Raw genomic sequence first — 17,547 nt, forward strand, 5'->3', positions numbered from 1 at the left:
TCTGGTTCTATTCTCTAAATCTTCTAGCTTAGATTCTAGCTTGATGTTAAGTTGGGCCTGTGTCTCAGCAAATTGTTTGAGTTCAGAAATGGCATCCTCATTATCACTGGTGCGTTGTTCCACCTCAACTAAGCGTTTAGTGTTTGTTTCTAGATGTGTTAGGATGGTGTTGATAGAAGCCTGAATGGCGTCTAGTTTTTGTTCAATTTGAGATGTTTGTGCAGGATTCAGCAAACTAGGGGTAGCCCCGGTGCTTTCCATAGGGGGGCTTTCTGGAGGCGTGATGGATGGGGAAGAGCTGACCGAGCCACGCGCCGCGGAGCTCAAGGATTGAGTGTTCTTGCCCTTATTTCTGTTTTTCATGGTTGACATTTGAGACCTGTCTAAAAATCTATCCATACTATGAACAGAAGACTGAGACCAAAAATTGAATGTGCCCCCGAAACAAGCAGAAAATAATCACATATTACAATAAGTAGGCTAGTGACCCGTTACACCTCTGAATCACATTATTACGTCTAATCGGGTATTGGGTACCTCAAAAATTCTAGGATGTTAGAAGGGGGGGGGGGGGGCAAAGGCGGTTATATTTATAAAAGAGAGAGAAAAAAAATAAAATAAAAAATAAAAATATTAGAATTAAATGAGAAGTACTGCAAGTAGCAAATACCTGTTTGTAGAGATCGTGATGCTACAGCCTCGCACCACAAGACAACCCCCTGCTATTCTATAGTATGTACTATACAGTTATGAAAAAGGGAATTGCAGTAGCGTGACTTAAGAAGTACAATAGATCAAGTGTCGCGGTGTAAAATAATCACATATTACAATAAGTAGGTTAGTGACCCGTTACACCTCTGAATCACATTATTACGTCTAATCGGGTATTGGGTACCTCAAAAATTCTAGAATGTTAGAAGGGGGGAGGGGGGCAAAGGCGGTTATATATATAAAGGAGAGAAAAAAATAAAATAAAAAATAAAAATATTAGAATTAAATGAGAAGTGCTGCAAGTAACAAACACCTGTTTGTAGTGGTCGTGATGCTACAGCCTCGCTCCACAAGACAACACCCTGCTATTCTATAGTATGTGCTATACAGTTATGAAAAAGGGAATTGCAGCAGCGTGACTTAAGAAGTACAATAGATCAAGTGTCGCGGTGTAAAATGATCACATATTACAATAAGTAGGCTAGTGACCCGTTACACCTCTGAATCACATTATTACGTCCTTTCGGGTATTGGGTACCTCAAAAATTGTAGGATGTTAGAATGGGGGGGGCAAAGGCGGTTATATATATAAAGGAGAGAAAGAAAAAAAATAAATAAAAAAAATAAAAAAATAAAATAAAAATAAAATAAAAATATTAGAATTAAATGTGAAGTGCTGCAAGTAACAAATACCTGTTTGTAGAGATCGTGATGCTACAGCCTCGCACCACAAGACAACACCCTGCTATTCTATAGTATGTGCTATACCGTTATGAAAAAGGGAATTGCAGTAGCGTGACTTAAGAAGTATAATAGATCAAGTGTCGCGGTGTATCAATTATAGCAGTATGTCAGAATTAATTTAGAGTAGTGATCTCATTTGTGCACCGATTATTACTATATTTGTTAAACCGTCCCTGAGCATATATGAGCCACAGTAAAATTCTCCTGTAATATACCTCAGCTGTCACTAGATGGCAGTCGAGTATCTTAGTATCTGAAGAAGCAGACTGTCCAGCTGACTTTATATATATGAGGAGAGAAGGTAATGCACAAAGGTGGAAGTTAAACTAGAAAGGAAAGATATAGAAAGAGATAGAGATAATACTCTATATAGATAGGAAGTTACACTAGGAAGGTTGGAGGGATTTAGTAAATCAAAGTTTGTCCCTTCGTTAATGAGTCTTCACATTACAGACACCAGCACTACCTGGACAGATATTCATCACCAGGCAGGTTTCCAGTGTCCGGCCAAAGCTTCCCCAGTCCCGTTCTCCGGTAGCTGTCACCGTCGTCTCTGACCACTCCACCACTGCGTACGATGGAGCAGGGTCAGCGTCTCGGGTAGGCAATTGCAGGGACGGGTGAAGCGGACACCGCACCAGGGATACCCCACCCGACCAGCCTCAGAAATGCTATGTAGGGCAGTAGGGTTATGTATAGAATGTGACCTTCAGCTGTTCGAACCCAGTCACACCCGAACGCGAGCGGTCAGCAGCACCAACCTCCGTGATCCCAGCAGGGAGGACAGATATTTCGTCAGGCGTATGTCAGGTGGAGCTGAAGCGCTGGGCGATGTAGAGGCCTCACTTCCGCGGCTCCAAGGCAGCTCCTCCACGCAGGCACCGCTCCGGTCCTCTCTCCGTCGCTCCCACCCTTACAGACCGACCAGGACACCAGCGATCCTCATCACTCGTCAGCTCCGCAAGTGCGCCGTCCCGCACAGGCCATGCAGTTGCTCCCCTCCTCGCCGTCAGTCCCGAGACGGTGCCCACAGTCACAGGCCACCCAGGGTCTCGAGCATCCACGAGTCGCCGGGCATCCGACGGCAGCGGACCCGCGGCTGTCCCCGGCTCCGATCTCTCTCCCAAACAGCGGGCAGGTAAGCCAGATTAATTAAGCAGTCAGCCCTGGCCAGGTCAATCAGTGTCCGAGTGGGGAAAGTAGGCAAGGGGAACGGCCTCGTGACAATGGCGGCTTAGCTCCGCATGCCAGTAGGCCGCAGCACGATCAGGCCAGACTTCGGTGGAAATAGAGCTCCATCCACTAAAATTTATAGAGTCCTTGGCTGGTCCGTTCTTCCAGCCCTCAAACCTCACCAAACAAGCATCGGTCGAGCCCTGGAAACCAGCCGATGACTTTAGATTACAGCAGATAGACGGAGCCTTCTGTAAAATGCGGCCATCACGATGCTCCGCCCACCGGAAGTCCCTCGTTACTCTTCTGTTTAATCTCAATTCATTGAATTCTAGTATACACTGGCAGGGATAATTGTATATGGGGTCATTTTTCTGGTTAGTGTAATTCTAGTATGTTTCAGCTATATCAGAGAACTAAGTGGCACAATAAATCAGAAATTATTAATCTGTCGTTTAATCTATGTGTTTATTAGGGTGAAGATCAAACTGCTATCAAGGCAGAATATATAGAGGGAGAAGAAGAGACGTATGTGACTGATATGAAGTCGGAAGATATAGAGGGAGAAGAAGAGACGTATGTGACTGATATGAAGGCAGAAGATATAGATGGAGAAGAAGAGACGTATGTGACTGATATGAAGGCAGAAGATATAGAGGGAGAAGAAGAGACGTATGTGACTGATATGAAGTCGGAAGATATAGAGGGAGAAGAAGAGACGTATGTGACTGATATGAAGGCAGAAGATACAGAGGGAGAAAAAGAGACGTATGTGACTGATAGGAAGGCAGAAGATACAGAGAGAGAAGAAGAGACGTATGTGAGGGGTGACCAGCAGTGTAAGGAGGAGGAAATCCCTACAGATATCAGCACAGGTGGGTAATAAACATTATTTACAGAGAGGAGTGACACATTCTCCTTCCTAAGTAACTACAGCAATCTCTTATCCTACACCCTCCTCTCTCAGTACAGACTAGTGAAGGAAGTGTATCTGCCCAGTGGGGGAGTCAGGATCCATCAGCCCGTATTATACTCCTGCTCTCCCCCTAACATCATGTCACTGTGTGTTACCAGCCCAGAGATCTGTCCAGTCTCCTCCCCACACTCTCTGGTGTATCTCATACATCAGGAGCCATCAGCCCCTATTATACTCCTGCTCTGCTCTCCCCCTCACTTCATGTCACTGTGTGTTACCAGCCCAGAGATCTGACCAGTCTCCTCCCCACACTCTCTGGTGTATCTCATACATCAGGAGCCATCAGCCCCTATTATACTCCTGCTCCCCCCTTCACATCATGTCACTGTGTATTACCAGCCCAGAGATCTGACCAGTCTCCTCCCCACACTCTCTGGTGTATCTCATACATCAGGTGCCATCAGCCCCTATTATACTCCTGCTCTCCCCTCACATCATGTCACTGTGTGTTACCAGCCCAGAGATCTGACCAGTCTCCTCCCCACACTCTCTGGTGTATCTCATACATCAGGTGCCATCAGCCCCTATTATACTCCTGCTCTCCCCTCACATCATGTCACTGTGTGTTACCAGCCCAGAGATCTGACCAGTCTCTCTCTGGTGTATCTCTCTGGTGTATCTCATACATCAGGAGCCGTCAGCCCCTATTATACTCCTGCTCTCCCCTCACATCATGTCACTGTGTGTTACCAGCCCAGAGATCTGACCAGTCTCCCCCCCACACTCTCTGGTGTATCTCATACATCAGGAGCCATCAGCCCCTATTATACTCCTGCTCTCCCCCTCACATCATGTCACTGTGTGTTATCAGCCCAGATATCTGACCAGTCTCCTCCCCACACTCTCTGGTGTATCCCAAGCTTTAGTACATCATCCTAGTGATTCAAAAACGGATCGGTGGGATGAGACTCTGTGACATTACCTTTTTCTCTGACGTCCTAGTGGATGCTGGGAACTCCGTAAGGACCATGGGGATTAGCGGCTCCGCAGGAGACTGGGCACAAAAGTAAAGCTTTAGGACTACCTGGTGTGCACTGGCTCCTCCCCCTATGACCCTCCTCCAAGCCTCAGTTACATTTTTGTGCCCGGCCGATAAGGGTGCATTTTAGGAGGCTCTTCTGAGTTTCTTAGTAAAAGTTTAGTTTTAGGTTTTTTATTTTCAGTGAGACCTGCTGGCAACAGGCTCACTGCATCGAGGGACTAAGGGGAGAAGAAGCGAACCTGCCTGCTTGCAGCCAGCTTGGGCTTCTTGGCTACTGGACACCATTAGCTCCAGAGGGACCGAACACAGGCCCAGCCTCGGAGTCCGGTCCCAGAGCCGCGCCGCCGGCCCCCTTACAGAGCCAGAAGCAAGAAGAGGTCCGGAAAATCGGCGGCAGAAGACATCAGTCTTCACCAAGGTAGCGCACAGCACTGCAGGTATGCGCCATTGCTCCTCAGGCACACTTCACACTCCGGTCACTGAGGGTGCAGGGCGCTGGGGGGGGCGCCCTGAGCAGCAATAAAAACACCTTGGCTGGCGAAAATACATCACATATAACCCCCAGGGCTATATGGATGTATTTTAACCCCTGCCAGAATCCATAAAAATGCGGGAGAAAAGTCCGCGAAAAAGGGGCGGAGCCTATCTCCTCAGCACACTGGCGCCATTTTCCCTCACAGCTCCGTTGGAGGGAAGCTCCCTGGCTCTCCCCTGCAGTTACTACACTACAGAAAGGGTTAAAAAAGAGAGGGCGGGGGCACTAATTAGGCGCAGTATTAATAAAACAGCAGCTATAAGGGGAAAAACACTTATATAAGGTTATCCCTGTATATATATAGCGCTCTGGTGTGTGCTGGCATACTCTCCCTCTGTCTCCCCAAAGGGCTAGTGGGGTCCTGTCCTCTATCAGAGCATTTCCTGTGTGTGTGCTGTGTGTCGGTACGATTGTGTTGACATGTATGAGGAGGAAAATGGTGTGGAGGCGGAGCAATTGCCTGTAATGGAGATGTCACCCCCTAGGGAGTCGACACCTGAGTGGCTGAGCTTATGGAAGGAATTACGTGACAGTGTCAGCTCTTTACAAAAGACGGTTGATGACATGAGACAGCCGGCTACTCCGCTTGTGCCTGTCCAGGCGTCTCAAAAGCCATCAGGGGCTCTAAAACGCCCGTTACCTCAGATGGCAGATACAGACGCCGACACGGATACTGACTCCAGTGTCGACGATGAAGAGACGAATGTGACTTCCAGTAGGGCCACACGTTACATGATTGAGGCTATGAAAATGTTTACATATTTCTGATAATACAAGTACCACTAAAAAGGGTATTATGTTTGGTGAGAAAAAACTGCCTGTGGTTTTTCCTGCATCTGAGGAATTAAATGTAGTGTGTGATGAAGCGTGGGTTTCCCCCGATAAAAAACTGATAATTCCTAAAAGGTTATTAGCATCATACCCCTTCCCGCCAGAGGATAGGGCACGTTGGGAAACACCCCCTAAGGTGGATAAAGCGCTCACACGTTTGTCTAAACAGGTGGCACTACCGTCTCCTGATACGGCCGCTGACAGAAAGCAGGAGAATATCCTAAAAGGTATATACACTCACACGGGTGTTATACTGCGACCAGCAATCGCCTCAGCCTTGATGTGCAGTGCTGGGGTGGCTTGGTCGGATTCCCTGACTGAAAATATTGATACCCTAGATAGGGACAGTATATTCCTGACTATAGAGCATTTAAAAGATGCATTTTTATATATGCGTGATGCACAGAGGGATATTTGCCGACTGGCATCAAGAGTAAGTGCGCTGTCCATTTCTGCCAGAAGAGGGTTATGGACGCGGCAGTGGTCAGGTGATGCGGATTCCAAAAGGCATATGGACGACCTCCAACCGGGAGAGTGGGGACTTCACCCAGAAGTCTTCCACATGATTGTAAACCGTTGGGAAAAACCAAAGGTGGACATGATGGCGTCCCGCCTCAACAAAAAACTGGACAGGTATTGCGCCAGGTCAAGGGACCCTCAGGCAATAGCTGTGGACGCTCTGGTAACACAGTGGGTGTACCAGTCAGTGTATGTGTTCCCTCCTCTGCCTCTCATACCCAAGGTACTGAGAATTATAAGACGGAGAGGAGTAAGAACTATACTCGTGGCTCCGGATTGGCCAAGAAGGACTTGGTACCCGGAACTTCAAGAGATGCTCACAGAGGAACCGTGGCCTCTACCTCTAAGAAGGGACCTGCTCCAGCAGGGACCCTGTCTGTTCCAAGACTTACCGCGGCTGCGTTTGACGGCATGGCGGTTGAACGCCGGATCCTGAAGGAAAAAGGCATTCCGGAAGAAGTCATTCCTACCCTGATCAAAGCCAGGAAGGACGTGACCGCAAAGCATTATCACCGCATTTGGCGAAAATATGTTGCGTGGTGCAAGGCCAGGAAGGCCCCAACGGAGGAATTTCAACTGGGTCGATTCCTGCATTTCCTGCAAACAGGAGTGTCTATGGGCCTAAAATTAGGATCCAGTAAGGTTCAGATTTCGGCCCTGTCGATTGTCTTCCAGAAAGAACTGGCTTCAGTTCCTGAAGTTCAGACGTTTGTCAAGGGGGTGCTGCATATACAGCCTCCTTTTGTGCCTCCAGTGGCACCTTGGGATCTCAATGTAGTTTTGGGGTTCCTAAAATCACATTGGTTGAACCGCTTAAATCTGTGGATTTGAAATATCTCGCATGGAAAGTGGTCATGCTGTTGGCCCTGGCTTCGGCCAGGCGCGTGTCAGAATTGACTGCTTTATCTTATAAAAGCCCTTACCTGATTTTTCATACGGACAGGGCAGAATTGAGGACTCGTCCTCAATTTCTCCCTAAGGTGGTTTCAGCGTTTCACCTGAACCAGCCTATTGTGGTACCTGCGGCTACAAGGGACTTGGAGGACTCCAAGTTGCTGGACGTTGTCAGGGCCCTGAAAATATGTTTCCAGGACGGCTGGAGTCAGAAAATCTGATTCGCTGTTTATCCTGTATGCACCCAACAAGCTGGGTGCTCCTGCTTCTAAGCAGACTATTGCTCGTTGGATTTGTAGTACAATTCAGCTTGCACATTCTGTGGCAGGCCTGCCACAGCCAAAATCTGTAAATGCCCACTCCACAAGGCAGGTGGGCTCATCTTGGGCGGCTGCCCGAGGGGTCTCGGCTTTACAACTTTGCAGAGCAGCTACTTGGTCAGGGGCAAACACGTTTGCAAAATTCTACAAATTTGATACCCTGGCTGAGGAGGACCTTGAGTTCTCTCATTCGGTGCTGCAGAGTCATCCGCCCTCTCCCGCCCGTTTGGGAGCTTTGGTATAATCCCCATGGTCCTTACGGAGTTCCCAGCATTCACTAGGACGTCAGAGAAAATAAAAATTTACTTACCGATAATTCTATTTCTCGTAGTCCGTAGTGGATGCTGGGTGCCCATCCCAAGTGCGGATTGTCTGCAATACTTGTACATAGTTATTGTTAACTAATCGGGTTATTGTTGTTGTGAGCCATCTATCCAGAGGCTCCTCTGTTATCATGCTGTTAACTGCGTTCAGATCACAAGTTATACGGTGTGATTGGTGTGGCTGGTATGAGTCTTACCCGGGATTCATAAATCCTTCCTTATTGTGTACGCTCGTCCGGGCACAGTATCCTAACTGAGGCTTGGAGGAGGGTCATAGGGGGAGGAGCCAGTGCACACCAGGTAGTCCTAAAGCTTTACTTTTGTGCCCAGTCTCCTGCGGAGCCGCTAATCCCCATGGTCCTTACGGAGTTCCCAGCATCCACTACGGACTACGAGAAATAGAATTATCGGTAAGTAAATTCTTATTTTTTAGTACTTGAGTAATATTACCTGGATGTGACTGTCTATGTCTATATACTATAGTACTAAAGTATAATATTCACCTATACTTAATATCACAAATCCCATTATACCACACACATATAACCAGAGCCCTGTCATTGCACACTGGCTCCCTGCAGTCTATGTGCTTATATACTCTGTGCTGTCATTATCTAATCTTTCTATGTATACTGCTCTGCAGATCTTCCTCTTTATTCCCATCGGTGTCGTCATCATTCTGTGTTGCCCTCTCCTACATTTAGTAATGGGAATAAGAGGGACATATAGAGGCTACCTATAGGGAGTTGTATACAGCCATAGCTGGGAGGGGTGTTTCATTTAGCCGACTGGTCTCTCACATTCCAGCCCTAGCTCCCTGGAAACCGTGTCTTGATGGGCATTGTGGTTGGACTCGGTCGCTGACTAATTAGGCTTCCTGTCCCGGGCGGTGTGTGCGCTCTCTCAGGCTCCATAGCAGCCTTGACGTATGGGTTACTAGTTGGTCAGATGAGTAGAGAAGGAAGATAGCTGACACCGTCCTGTAGGTATGGCTCTTCCTCGTCATCCTTCTGTCTCTTTAGTGATGTCAGAGGACAGAGCAGGTAAAAGGCCCTGCCCACCCCGGTTTACCTTCCATTCATATTGCTCAAAAGTAGGAGCATTTGCTCCTACCATCTTGGGATTTTGAAAAGCCAGCTCTAGGAGGGATCTGTTGGTTCAGCTGACATTGAGGAAGGGGACATCAGAGCTAAACCCTAATTTCTCTGACGTCCTAAGTGGATGCTGGGACTCCGTCAGGACCATGGGGAATAGCGGCTCCGCAGGAGACAGGGCACAAAAGTAAAGCTTTAGGATCAGGTGGTGTGTACTGGCTCCTCCCCCTATGACCCTCCTCCAAGCCTCAGTTAGGTTTTTGTGCCCGTCCGAGCAGGGTGCAATCTAGGTGGCTCTCCTAAAGAGCTGCTTAGAAAAAGTTATTAGTTTTTTTATTTTCAGTGAGTCCTGCTGGCAACAGGCTCACTGCATCGAGGGACTTAGGGGAGAGAAGTGAACTCACCTGCGTGCAGGATGGATTGGCTTCTTAGGCTACTGGACACTATTCGCTCCAGAGGGATCGAACACAGGCCCAGCCATGGAGTCCGGTCCCGGAGCCACGCCGCCGACCCCCCTTGCAGATGCCGAACATTGAAGAGGTCCAGAAACCGGCGGCAGAAGACTTTTCAGTCTTCATGAGGTAGCGCACAGCACTGCAGCTGTGCGCCATTGTTGTCAGCACACTTCACACAGCGGTCACTGAGGGTGCAGGGCGCTGGGGGGGGGCGCCCTGGGCAGCAATGTATAATACCTTTCTTATGGCTAAAAATACATCACATATAGCCCTTGAGGCTATATGGATGTATTTAACCCCTGCCAGATCTCACAAACTCCGGGAGAAGAGCCCGCCGAAATAGGGGGCGGGGCCTATTCTCCTCAGCACACAGCGCCATTTTCCTGCTCAGCTCCGCTGTGAGGAAGGCTCCCAGGACTCTCCCCTGCACTGCACTACAGAAACAGGGTAAAACAGAGAGGGGGGGCACTTTTTTGGCGATATTACTATATTTAAGCTGCTATAACATGGGTCTTCAACCTGTGGCCCTCCAGCTGCTGCGGAACTACACATCCCACCATGCCCTGCCACAGTTTTGCTATTAAGGCATGGTAAAACTGAGGCAGGGCATTCTGGGATGTGTAGTTCCGCAGCAGCTGGAGGGCCACAGGTTGAAGACCTATGTGCTATAAGGATACAACACTTCTGTAGGGTTGTTCCCATATATATTATAGCGCTTGGGTGTGTGCTGGCAAACTCTCCCTCTGTCTCCCCAAAGGGCTAGTGGGGTCCTGTCTTCAATAGAGCATTCCCTGTGTGTCTGCTGTGTGTCGGTACGTGTGTGTCGTCATGTATGAGGACGATGTTGGTGTGGAGGCAGAGCAATTGCCGGTAATGGTGATGTCACCCCCCAGGGAGTCGACACCGGAATGGATGGCTCTGTTTATGGAATTACGTGATAATGTCAGCACATTACAAAAATCAGTTGACGACATGAGACGGCCGGCAAACCAGTTAGTACCTGCCCAGGCGTCTCAGACACCGTCAGGGGCTGTAAAACGCCCTTTACCTCAGTCGGTCGACACAGACCCAGACACGGACACTGAATCTAGTGTCGACGGTGAAGAAACAAACGTATTTTCCAGTAGGCCACACGTTATATGATCACGGCAATGAAGGAGGCTTTGCATATCTCTGATACTGCAAGTACCACAAAAAGGGGTATTATGTGGGGTGTGAAAAAACTACCTGTAGTTTTTCCTGAATCAGAGGAATTGAATGATGTATGTGATGAAGCGTGGGTTAACCCAGATAGAAAAGTGCTAATTTCAAAAAAAGTTATTGGCATTATACCCTTTCCCGCCAGAGGTTAGGGCGCGCTGGGAAACACCCCCTAGGGTGGATAAGGCGCTCACACGCTTATCAAAACAAGTGGCGTTACCGTCTCCTGATACGGCCGCCCTCAAGGATCCAGCTGATAGGAGGCTGGAAACTACCCTAAAAAGTATATACACACATACTGGTGTTATGTGCAGTGCTGGGGTGGTATGGTCGGATTCCCTGACTGAAAATATTGATACCCTGGATAGGGACAGTATTTTATTGACTTTAGAGCAATTAAAGGATGCTTTTCTTTATATGCGAGATGCTCAGAGGGATATTTGCACTCTGGCATCGAGAGTAAGTGCGATGTCCATATCTGCCAGAAGAAGTTTATGGACGCGACAGTGGTCAGGTGATGCGGATTCCAAACGGCATATGGAAGTATTGCCGTATAAAGGGGAGGAATTATTTGGCGTCGGTCTATCGGATCTGGTGGCCACGGCAACTGCCGGGAAATCCACCTTTTTACCTCAGACCCCCTCCCAACAGAAAAAGACACCGTCTTTTCAGCCGCAGTCCTTTCGGTCCTATAAGAACAAGCGGGCAAAAGGACAGTCATATCTGCCCCGAGGCAAAGGAAAGGGTAAGAGAGGGCAGCAAGCAGCTCCTTCCCAGGAACAGAAGCCCTTCCCGGGTTCTGCAAAGCCCTCAGCATGACGCTGGGGCTTTACAAGCGGACTCAGGAGCGGTGGGGGGTCGACTCAAGAATTTCAGCGCGCAGTGGGCTTGCTCACAGGTGGACCCCTGGATCCTGCAGGTAGTATCTCAGGGTTACAGGTTGGAATTCGAGAAGTCTCCCCCTCGCCGGTTCCTAAAGTCTGCTTTGCCAACGTCTCCCTCAGACAGGGCGACGGTATTGGAAGCCATTCACAAGCTGTTTTCTCAGCAGGTGATAATCAAGGTACCCCTCCTACAACAGGGAAAGGGGTATTACTCCACTCTATTTGTGGTACCGAAGCCGGACGGCTCGGTAAGACCTATTCTAAATCTGAAATCTTTGAACCTGTACATACAAAAATTCAAGTTCAAGATGGAGTCACTCAGAGCAGTGATAGCGAATCTGGAAGAAGGGGACTTTATGGTGTCCCTGGACATAAAAGATGCTTACCTGCGTGTCCCAATTTGCCCTTCACATCAAGGGTACCTCAGGTTCGTGGTGCAAAACTGTCATTATCAGTTTCAGACGCTGCCGTTTGGATTGTCCACGGCACCTCGGGTCTTTACCAAGGTAATGGCCGAAATGATGATTCTTCTGCAAAGAAGAGGCGTATTAATTATCCCTTACTTGGACGATCTCCTGATAAGGGCAAGGTCCAGAGAACAGCTGGAGGACGGAGTAGCACTAACTCAAGTAGTGCTGCAACAACACGGGTGGATTCTGAATTTTCCAAAATCTCAATTGACCCCGACAACACGTCTGCTGTTCCTGGGAATGATTCTGGACACGGTTCAGAAAAAGGTGTTTCTTCCGGAGGAGAAAGCCAAGGAGTTATCCGAACTTGTCAGGAACCTCCTAAAACCAGGAAAAGTGTCTGTGCATCAATGCACAAGAGTTCTGGGAAAGATGGTGGCTTCTTACGAAGCGATTCCATTCGGCAGATTCCACACACAAACTTTTCAGTGGGATCTGCTGGACAAATGGTCCGGATCGCATCTGCAGATGCATCAGCGGATAACCCTGTCGCCACGGACAAGGGTGTCTCTTCTCTGGTGGTTGCAGAGTGCTCATCTGTTAGAGGGGCGCATATTCGGCATACAGAATTGGGTCCTGGTGACAACGGATGCCAGTCTGAGAGGCTGGGGAGCAGTCACACAGGGAAGAAACTTCCAAGGGGTGTGGTCAACCCTGGAGATGTCTCTTCACATAAATATACTGGAGCTAAGAGCGATTTACAATGCTCTAAGCCTGGCAAAACCCCTGCTTCGGGGTCAGCCGGTGTTGATCCAGTCGGACAACATCACGGCAGTCGCCCACGTAAACAGACAGGGCGGCACGAGAAGCAGGAGGGCAATGGCAGAAGCTGCAAGGATTCTTCGCTGGGCAGAAGATCATGTAATAGCACTGTCAGCAGTGTTCATTCCGGGAGTGGACAACTGGGAAGCAGACTTCCTCAGCAGACACGATCTACACCCGGGAGAGTGGGGACTTCATCCAGAAGTCTTCCACACGATTGTGAACCGTTGGGAAAAACCAAAGGTGGACATGATGGCGTCCCGCCTCAACAAAAAACTGAACAGATATTGCGCCAGGTCAAGAGACCCTCAGGCAATTGCTGTGGACGCTCTGGTGACACCGTGGGTGTACCAATCAGTGTATGTGTTTCCGCCTCTGCCTCTCATACCAAAGGTACTGAGAATTATACGGCAAAGGCGAGTAAGAACAATACTAGTGGCTCCGGATTGGCCAAGAAGAACTTGGTACCCGGAACTTCAGGAGATGCTCACGGAAGATCCGTGGCCTCTACCTCTAAGAAGGGATCTGCTTCAGCAGGGACCCTGTCTATTTCAAGACTTACCGCGGTTGCGTTTGACGGCATGGCGGTTGAACGCCGGATCCTAAGGGAAAAAGGCATTCCAGAGGAAGTCATTCCTACTCTAATTAAAGCCAGAAAGGAAGTGACCGCACAACATTATCACCGCATTTGGAGAAAATATGTTGCGTGGTGTGAGGCCAGAAAGGCCCCGACGGAGGAATTTCAACTGGGTCATTTCCTAAATTTCCTGCAAACAGGATTGTCTATGGGCCTCAAATTGGGGTCCATTAAGGTTCAAATTTCGGCCTTGTCGATTTTCTTCCAAAAAGAATTGGCTTCAGTTCCTGAAGTCCAGACTTTTGTCAAAGGAGTACTACATATACAGCCCCCGGTGGTGCCTCCAGTGGCACCGTGGGATCTCAATGTAGTTTTGGAGTTTCTCAAATCCCATTGGTTTGAGCCGCTCAAATCGGTGGATTTAAAATATCTTACATGGAAAGTAACCATGTTACTGGCTCTGGCTTCAGCCAGGAGAGTATCAGAATTGGCGGCTTTGTCGTACAAAAGCCCATATCTGATCTTCCATTCGGACAGGGCAGAACTGCGGACGCGTCCTCAATTTCTCCCTAAGGTGGTTTCAGCATTTCATTTGAACCAGCCTATTGTGGTGCCTGCGGCTACTAGCGAATTGGAGGACTCCAAATTGCTAGACGTTGTCAGAGCTCTAAAAATATATATTTCTAGGACGGCTGGAGTCAGAAAATCTGACTCGCTGTTTATACTGTATGCACACAACAAACTGGGTGCTCCTGCTTCTAAGCAGACGATTGCTCGTTGGATTTGTAGCACTATTCAACTTGCACATTCTGTGGCAGGCCTGCCACAGCCTAAATCTGTAAATGCCCACTCCACCAGGAAGGTGGGCTCATCTTGGGCGGCTGCCCGAGGGGTCTCGGCGTTACAACTTTGCCGAGCAGCTACGTGGTCAGGGCAGAACACGTTTGTAAAATTCTACAAATTTGATACCCTGGCTAAAGAGGACCTGGAGTTATCTCATTCGGTGCTGCAGAGTCATCCGCACTCTCCCGCCCGTTTGGGAGCTTTGGTATAATCCCCATGGTCCTGACGGAGTCCCAGCATCCACTTAGGACGTCAGAGAAAATAAGAATTTACTCACCGGTAATTCTATTTCTCGTAGTCCGTAGTGGATGCTGGGCGCCCATCCCAAGTGCGGATTGTCTGCAATACTTGTACATAGTTATTGTTACAAAATCGGGTTGTTATTGTTGGAAGCCGTCTTTGAAGAGGCTCCTCTGTTATCATACTGTTAACTGGGTTCAGATCACAGGTTATATAGTGTGATTGGTGTGGCTGGTATGAGTCTTACCCGGGATTCAAAATCCTTCCTTATTGTGTACGCTCGTCCGGGCACAGTATCCTAACTGAGGCTTGGAGGAGGGTCATAGGGGGAGGAGCCAGTACACACCACCTGATCCTAAAGCTTTACTTTTGTGCCCTGTCTCCTGCGGAGCCGCTATTCCCCATGGTCCTGACGGAGTCCCAGCATCCACTACGGACTACGTGAAATAGAATTACCGGTGAGTAAATTCTTATTATTGTTACTTCATTACTTGCACATTAATCAAACAAGTGGTGCTCCTGTTACATCCAACTAACAAATAATTTATAAGCTGCTATGAAATGAGGACCTGAAAGAAAGAAGCCCTTCCACCAGCATCATCTAGGGCAGTGATTCCCAACCGCTGTGCCGCGGCACACTAGTGTGCCGCCAGCGGTTCTCAAGTGTGCCGCACAGCCGCCAGAGATGATCGGCCAGCGCTGGGCACTTCTGCAGCCCAGCCTGCGACCTATGCTGACGAGCCGTGACTCACAGGTCACGCAAACACCACATCGCGTTCCCGCCTGGAGTGCCCGCCCACTGCTGATCTGTGCTGCTGCCTCCATTCTCGGCACTCCTCACTGCTCCCACCACTGACGGTGAAAGATTTAAGTCACAGGTTAGTGTGGCATTACTATGGGGGCAAAGTGTGGTGGCATTACTATGGGGGCAATGTGTGGTGGCATTACTATGGGGGCAATGTGTGGTGGCATTACTATGGGGGCAATGTGTGGTGGCATTACTATGGGGGCAATGTGTGGTGGCATTACTATGGGGGCAATGTGTGGTGGCATTCCTATGGGGCAATGTGTGGTGGCATTCCTATGGGGCAATGTGTGGTGGCATTGCTATGGGGCAATGTGTGGTGGCATTGCTATGGGGCAACGTGTGGTGGCATTGCTATGGGGCAATGTGTGGTGGCATTGCTATGGGGCAATGTGTGGTGACATTGCTATGGGGCAATGTGTGGTGGCATTGCTATGGGGCAATGTGTGGTGGCATTGCTATGGGGCAATTATCTTTGTTTTATATCCGTGTGTGTGTGTGTGTGTGTTTTTTTGGGGATTTTTTTTTTGCGCTGTACTGATGGTGTGCCCTGGCAATTTTCAAATCATGTTTGGTGTGCCGCGAATTGAATAAGGTTGAAAATCACTGATCTAGGGTGATAATAGGATTTTAATACCTACCAGTAAATCCTTTTCTCCTAGTTCGTAGAGGATGCTGGAGACTCCAAAAGGACCATGGGGTATAGACGGGATCCGCAGGAGACATGGGCACACTATAAGACTTTTAATTGGTGTGAACTGGCTCCTCCCTCTATGCCCCTCCTCCAGACCTCAGTTCTAGGAACTGTGCCCAGGGAGACGGACATTTCGAGGAAAAGGATTTTTGTTAAGGGTGAGATACACGCCAGCTCACACCACAACAGACCGTACAACTGAATTACCAGGAATACCAGATAACAGTATGAATGGAAAACAGCAACAAGCTCAACATAACTGATACACAACCTTCGTGTAACCGAACACAACAACTAACAATACAACTACAAGTAACAGTCCGCACTGGGATGGGCGTCCAGCATCCTCTACGGACTAAGAGAAAAGGATTTACCGGTAGGTATTAAAATCTTATTTTCTCTTATGTCCTAGAGGATGCCGGGGACTCCAAAGGACCATGGGGTCTATACCAAAGCTCCAGACCGGGCGGTAGAGTGCGGACGACTCTGCAGCACCGACTGAGCAAACATGAGGTCCTCATCAGCCAGGGTATCAAACTTGTAGAACTTAGCAAAAGTGTTTGAACTTGAACACGTAGCTGCTCTGCAAAGTTGAAGTGCCGAGACCCCTCGGACAGCCGCCCAAGATGAGCCCACCTTCCTGGTAGAATGGGCCTTCATTGACTTCGGCAACGGCAATCCAGCCGTAGAATGAGCATGCTGAATCGTATTACAAATCCAGCGTGTAATAGTCTGTTTGGAAGCAGGTTTTCCAATCTTGTTGGAAGCATACAGGACAAACAGAGCCTCCGTTTTCCTAACAAGACTCGTTCTGGCGACATAAATTTTCAAAGCTCTTACAACATCGAGAGGTTTTGGCACCGCTACGGCCTCCGTAGCCACAGGCACCACAATAGGTTGATTTATGTGAAACGAAGAAACCACCTTCGGCAGAAATTGTTGACGAGTCCGCAGTTCCGCTCTATCCACATGGAAAATCAAATATGGGCTCTTGTGAGACAAAGCTGCCAATTCCGACACCCGTCTGGCGGACGCCAAGGCTAAAAGCATGACCACTTTCCAAGTGAGAAATTTTAACTCAACCTTTCGCAAAGGTTCAAACCAGTGAGACATAAGAAATTGTAACACCACGTCAAGATCCCACGGTGCCACGGGTGGCACAAACGGAGGATGGATATGCAGCACTCCCTTCACGAAAGTCTGAACTTCAGGAAGGACGCACAATTCTTTTTGAAAGAAAAGAGAGCCAAAATCGGCACTTTGATGGAACCCAATATCAGGCCTGCATCCACGCCTGCCTGCAAAAAATGGAGGAAACGACCCAGCTGAAACTCCTCTGCAGGAGCTTTCTTGCCTTCACACCAGGACACATATATTTTCTCCAAATACAGTGATAATACTTCGCCGTGACCTCCTTTCTAGCCTTAAGGAGAATGGGGATGACTTCCCCAGGAATACCCTTTCGAGCTAGGATTTGGCATTCAACCTCCGCTGTCAAACGCAGCCGCGGTAAGT

General features: G+C 48.6%; 1 protein-coding gene across 3 annotated transcripts in view; it reads left to right on the top strand.

Moving 5' to 3' along the window:
- LOC135054582 (gastrula zinc finger protein XlCGF57.1-like) overlaps positions 1–17,547 on the top strand; it is a 134,167-nt gene that overhangs the window by 104,748 nt on the left and 11,872 nt on the right. For all 3 annotated transcript variants that reach the window (XM_063957742.1, XM_063957740.1, XM_063957741.1), the window contains one exon: positions 3,104–3,503. In XM_063957742.1, the coding sequence (XP_063813812.1) occupies positions 3,104–3,503 (400 nt within the window). The remainder of the gene's footprint in view (positions 1–3,103; positions 3,504–17,547) is intronic.

This window comes from Pseudophryne corroboree, chromosome 3 (assembly GCF_028390025.1).
Source record: "Pseudophryne corroboree isolate aPseCor3 chromosome 3, aPseCor3.hap2, whole genome shotgun sequence".
Classification (NCBI taxonomy): Eukaryota; Metazoa; Chordata; class Amphibia; order Anura; family Myobatrachidae; genus Pseudophryne; species Pseudophryne corroboree.